The sequence below is a fragment of the Seriola lalandi genome, unplaced genomic scaffold (assembly GCF_002814215.2).
Source record: "Seriola lalandi dorsalis isolate HSWRI2012SDOR001 ecotype SW California unplaced genomic scaffold, Sedor1 jcf7180002054188, whole genome shotgun sequence".
NCBI lineage: Eukaryota > Metazoa > Chordata > Actinopteri > Carangiformes > Carangidae > Seriola > Seriola lalandi.
The window spans coordinates 426,327-432,532 of NW_019524741.1; the positions used below are offsets into that span (position 1 = coordinate 426,327).

At 40.3% G+C, this 6,206-nt stretch overlaps 1 protein-coding gene across 1 annotated transcript; it reads left to right on the forward strand.

Moving 5' to 3' along the window:
- The first annotated feature begins 749 nt into the window (after positions 1-749).
- On the forward strand, positions 750-5,160 carry syt1b (synaptotagmin Ib). The gene is made up of 8 exons (XM_023403976.2): positions 750-930; positions 2,131-2,312; positions 2,822-2,935; positions 3,068-3,235; positions 3,353-3,520; positions 3,948-4,065; positions 4,464-4,597; positions 4,685-5,160. The coding sequence occupies exons 1-8, from the start codon at positions 783-785 to the stop codon at positions 4,889-4,891; spliced, it is 1,239 nt and encodes a 412-aa protein (XP_023259744.1). The 5' UTR covers positions 750-782; the 3' UTR covers positions 4,892-5,160.
- The last annotated feature ends 1,046 nt before the right edge of the window (positions 5,161-6,206 follow it).

The following is a 6,206-nucleotide window of genomic DNA, read 5'->3' on the forward strand; positions in this document are numbered from 1 at the left end:
TCGGTGGTGGCTTCTGTTTAAGCTCCTGTTTTTTCAGAAGAAATAGTCAAGTATCCTAAAAAAAAAAAAAAAAAAAAAAGCAGACATAACAGTTGTCTGGGTTTAGGTCAGTGTCTGCTTGGGTGTGAGATCACATCTGCTGATTCAGCCCCAGACACTCAATACCTGTGATGTCTGCAGAATAGAAAATAACATATCAAAACATTATTTCACTTGCGAGTCAAGTCTCGGCTTGGCTGACAATTTTTTCCCATATAGTTTATTAACCTGCTCTGAGCATGACCTTGGCACATGATTATTACCTTTGGCAGCTCACTGTGGAACAGCAGAGATCCATGCATGACACCTCAACTCTACTTCTCCCCATCCTCTCCTCCGTCCCTCTCTCCTCCATGTCAGCAGGTTTGGCAGCGACAGCAGTTTGCATATCCTGTGTTCAAGTGTTAGTGCCAGACCAGCAGAAACAGGACACGTCATTTGACTCTGATGGTCATACCATGTCTATAAGCACATTATTGCTTCAAATACGTCAATCAAAAGTATTTATGGATACTCTGCTCTGGTGTGAATGTGTGTTTATGTAGTTAGTTTAGGTTCCCCAGTTTAGATTTTTAGAGCCCCATTTGGAGGGTGTTTACAGGTATGTCCGTTTCTGTTTTGCTGAAGTATAATGTTCTATATATTCATATATTCCACATGTTGTGATTTTTTTTTAGACTGAGCCATCTTTCTGTTCTGTTTCTCAGCCCGTTAATTCTGGATCCTGTGTCAAACAAAAAATAATGACTGGGAGCCATCGAGCTGCCCCGGCTGCACTGGGCACCCCAGCTTTCCCAACCCTCTTGCCAAATGCAACATTCAATCCAGGCCAAAAACAATCTGGAGGCCAAAGTCCCAACAAGTTCATGAGTGAACTACGCAGCATCCACAGTGAGTTAGACACCTGACTAAACGTTCATCGCCATGGATTACAGTAACAATGTTGATAAATATTTGGGAAACATATCCAAGACCTAGAGCCGGGGGATAATTTAGATATAATCCTGGAGGGTTTTGGTAAAGCAGGTGAGACAGTAAAGTGGTAATATGGAGGGAATAACACTGCTGTAGCTCTATGAATATGAATAATATAGCAACAAAGCAACTCATACAATGTCAAAAGAGAACTGAAGTATCAATGATTCTTTACAGTAACATGTTGGAAATACTGGACTGAGGGTGCTGAACTGAATGCACTGTGGGCCTGGCCCAGAATTCAAAGCTTTTTGAAGATTTACAGTAAGATTACAGAATACAGATATCTCAGGTATACATATTTCATTCTCTCCATAAGTGTATTTTGAAAAGAGTATTATCTGTGTTTTCTCAACTATTCGATGACTGATCCCAGACAGCTAAAATGATCGAATGTCAAATTATCCTTTGGAAGTAAAAGATGCTTGGAGTGTCTTATATCCAGGAACATGTGACTGAAGGGTGAAGGGTCACACTGCATATGAAAAGGCCAGACAAGTATTTGCTCATATGGGACAGGCAATGTTTAAAAATGCTTACAGGTAAAGTTACCTCCCTCGTAGAAGTGCATTATCTGTTTGTTATTCCTTTCATTCCCTTCCGTTTGATCAGACATGCTAGACTTCTATATGCATGTTGCTTGTAATGCAGTGTGCATTTATGTCAGAATATCTAAATTGCAAGTTGTACAAAATGTAAAATCCTGGATTTGATATGTATGTCACTTGATATGAGGCATATATCACTTCAATGACATTTTAGAACAGGCAGAATAAACAGGAGATGAAAAAGATAACATCTTACAATATACTGATATCCAGTGTAACACCACCACAAAATACAGCCTAAAAAATGACCACAGATTTGAATCAGCATCTCTCTGACAACAGCATTGACTCTACTACAGGAGTGCTGGATTGGATTGCATTACATTTTCCAGTGTTCCTGATATTTTACAGTGTGGAAAAATGTTTTTTTCTTACTTCTTACTAAGAGCTAGTCAACGGGAAATACAGGGGTAACGTTTTGAACACTGAGTTCAAGTGGCTAACTAAGAATGTATGTATATTAATCATGTATCATCTATGTGTGTGCGTGTTTTATGTGGATTTGCAGTGCAATCGTGGGCTGTTGCTGCCCTTTGTATCGTCGGTTTGTGCGTGGTGCTGTCGTGTGCTGTGTGTGTATGGAAGAAGTGCTTGAAAAAGAAGGACAAGGACAAAGAAAAGGACAAGAAAAAGGGAAAAGAGAAGAATAAGGGAGGTTTTGACACTGAAATGGATGGAGGTTACAACGAGGTAAGCCATACACACACATACACACACACACACACGCACACACACGCATGCGCGCGCACGCACGCACATACACACGCACACAGTCTCCCCCTGCAGATGTATTGTCCTTCCAATGTATCATAGTGCGGACATTCGGGTCACTACGGCCTAGTAAAACTGTCAGTGTGTGTTAAGACTAATGGATGTTTTGCACATCGCCCATGTCGTGGTGTAGGTTGAGGTCTGAGATTAGTGGACTTGGAGTTTCTTCAAGGATACAAGTTTCATTTAAACACACTGATGGTGTAAAATTTGCCCGTCCCCTTTAAACAATGAATAAACCTTAGATGCTTACATTATCTTTGTTTAATTGCCTCTGCCTGTGTGATGCGACACAATACACTGTAGCAGCACAACTCAAATAGGTGCTCCACGAGTTGTGAAACAGAAGGTTTTCATTGATTACTTGCAAAGTTATATTTTTTTTACCTGCATTTGATGTGTGTATGTGTGTCTGTGTGTGTGTGCAGCCGCTGAAAGATGAAGGTAACAAAGAAACAGAGCTGTCAGATAATGAGCCAAAGGAGGAGGAGAAGCTGGGCAGACTACATTTCACATTAGACTACAACTTCACAGATAATACGGTAAAATGCTGCTATTCCCTTTTGACATTTTTGCCCACTATCTGCCAACTCTAAAATGTCACATTTTAATATGTTTCTTCCCACTGTCAATTAGCCAGATTCTCATTTCTTTCTCGTGTTATCCAATTTTAGCTGGTAGTGGGCATCTTGCAGGCTGCAGAGCTTCCTGCCATGGATGTGGGAGGTAGCTCTGACCCTTATGTTAAACTCTATCTGCTCCCGGACAAAAAGAAAAAGTTTGAGACCAAAGTTCATAGGAAGACCCTCGAACCCAACTTCAATGAGACGTTCACATTTAAGGTAAATTAAAACACCAAGATAAATAAAAATGTAAGTTATTTATCCTGATTGTGTTCACTATTGGAAAATGATACATGATATGTTTCAAATTACGGTCTTTCATGTGTGTTCCTATAGGTACCATATACTGAGCTGGGCGGGAAGACACTGGTGATGACTGTGTATGACTTCGACCGTTTTTCAAAGCACGATGCCATAGGAGCTGTGAAGATACCGATGAGCAGTGTGGACTTCAGCCAGTCTCTGCAGGAGTGGAAGGACCTGCAGAAGGCAGAGAAGGAGGAGGTGGGAGCACACTGTGAGAGGAGGAGCTGAACTTGAAAAAAAAGGATTGCTTTTAGGCTTTCCAAATCTGTTATTACATCTTTTTTTCATTCATTCATTTTCTACCGCTTATCCTCTAGTAGGGTCGCGGGGGGGCTGGAGCCTATCCCAGCATCTTTTCGGGCAAGAGGCGGGGTACGCCCTGGACAGGTCGCCAGTCCATCGCATATTATTTGTTTCATTTTATTCCATGATGTGTTTGTGTAGGGAAAAAGGTTACTGATGCTCAATGTTTCTTCATTTCAAAGCAAAGAATACAGATTGTTTTCAAAGCGCCTCAGTCTCTGAGGAAGACTGTAGCTTCTTGTGATTTTAAAATAAACTTTTACAATTTAATAATAAATCCATACAACATACTAATAAATACACTTATTTTTTGCTTTATCAGAGTGAGCGGCTTGGAGACATATGTTTGTCCTTGAGATATGTGCCTACTGCAGGGAAGCTGACAGTGGTGATTCTGGAGGCCAAAAACCTGAAGAAAATGGATGTGGGTGGATTATCAGGTGAGTCAAGCAGTAAAAAAGTCTGGATTCACGTTGTGTTTAATTTCCAGCCTCATGTCAAATTTTTACTAAAGTGCTGGATAATTTTAAATATAGTCCACTTCAAAGTAAATGCTTTAAATAATTTTGAACTTTTCTAATAACAATACATACAAACATTTCTCAGAAAGTTTTATAATATGACTAGGTACATCATAAATAGCCCAGATTAGATATAACTGAGCATTGAGGCCTTTGAATTACTTTGTTAGTGTTCTCCTCTTTCAAGTAGTTTCTATTTATGGGAAGCTATCAAAGCTACTACAAAGGATGTTGTGTTTCACTGATGGAGTTACTGCATCAGTGCCAAGCTGCTAGTCTGTTGCTCTAACATAAAACCTCCCTGTTCTCTCTATCAGACCCTTATGTGAAGATCCACTTAATGCAGAATGGGAAAAGACTCAAGAAAAAGAAAACAACGATAAAGAAGAACACTTTGAACCCCTACTACAATGAGTCTTTCAGCTTTGAAGTGCCATGTGAACAGATAGAGGTACAGATATTTGTACAAACAGATTTATACATGCAAATAAAATCCATGAGATATTAATTTTTTTGTATATGTTATTTTCATTTATAGAAGGTGCAGGTAGCGGTGACTGTGTTGGACTATGATAAGATTGGGAAGAATGACGCCATAGGGAAGGTGCTGCTGGGCAGTAACAGCACTGGGACTGAGCAACGCCACTGGTCAGACATGCTGGCAAACCCTCGGCGGCCAATAGCCCAATGGCATAGCCTCCAGCCAGAGGATGAAGTCAACGCACTAATTTCCAACAAGAAATGAAACTGTGACCCCAGTATGCTATGAAACATTGCAGCATTTACCTCAGCTATTTCCAATTTATGTTTGTACTTCTGCCCTAATTCCCCTTAAAAACTTTTGAGCTACTTAACTGAGTAAATGTACCCAATGATACCCTGTTTTACCCATGATACTATCTGAGTCACTATTCCAAATTTAAAGCCTTCCTTCAGTAATTGCCTACTGCTTCTACCTAAACTGCTATGAAGAGTTTTCAACAAAGATGTATCACTCGGTACAGAGCTATTAAACCAGATGAGATTTTTTTAAAAACCTTTGTATGTTTTTCTTACCCGTTCTGAGCTGTTTGAAAGCATTCACACTACACCTAATGTAGACCTGCAGAGGGAGTCAATCAAAAGGATAATGAAATATGAGCCTCATATGATCATCGAATAGAAATCATAAAAGCCAAGAAAGTGCACTGATTATGGTGTTGGAGTACAGCCTAGAATGAGAGGAATGGAAAATATTTTGGCATCATAATCTATGGACAGGTTTCTCTGCAGCATCACATCCAAAACGGCAGAACAGGCCAGAATCACAACAAGAATACAACTACAGCACATCATATGGTGGGGTGTGGCTTAGGCATTAGGCCCCAATGACATTCACGCAACCACCCAACCACCCATTCACACTCAAAGTGATTGTGAATTCATATACAATAAGAATGAGCGTGACTTGCTCTTTATTCTATATTTGAGAAAAAAAAAACAAACATAAAATTACGTGTTAAATAAGCATCATTTCAGTGGGCCATTTTCGGTAAATAGTTAAAAGACCATGCTTTATATCTTAAAGGTATTCTAAAGGTTGTGTCACCGCCACTGGATATGGCACTACACCACCAGCATCTCAGACCAAAACAAATGCTTTGTTGGCCACAAGCCAGCTTAAGTCTCTCAATCCACAATGCACTATGAAGCCCAGTGAAAGCGGCCGCCAAACAAACAAGAAGCACAACAGAACAAAGTTACCCTGTCACAATCTAGCCACAACCATTAGCCCACGCTAGCATTGTCGTGATATCCTCCACAGCAACGCTAGCAGTAACCCAGCTAGCGATAGTAACATTTGCCAAGCAAATTCATAATATGAGTAACAGCAAGTTGGCTAATGTTATTCACTAATGTAAACAGCCATGTAACATTATGTAGCCATGAAGTTACTTACGCGTCGAGGAGAAGAAAAGCCAGTTCCAAGTCAAGCTGGAGCCCTTTAGCAGCTGGTAGAGCTCTCCATCTTGGTCCAGCCGGAGCAAACGTTCACCAGGAGGGACTCACATGCACTAACA

Bases quoted from the DNA above. Each gene is read 5' to 3' on its own strand.
- syt1b (XM_023403976.2), top strand. From the start codon at position 783: ATGACTGGGAGCCATCGAGCTGCCCCGGCTGCACTGGGCACCCCAGCT. The intron at 2,313-2,821 runs GTAAGCCATACA...GTGTGTGTGCAG, and splicing joins TGGATGGAGGTTACAACGAG to CCGCTGAAAGATGAAGGTAA. The intron at 2,936-3,067 runs GTAAAATGCTGC...ATCCAATTTTAG, and splicing joins ACAACTTCACAGATAATACG to CTGGTAGTGGGCATCTTGCA.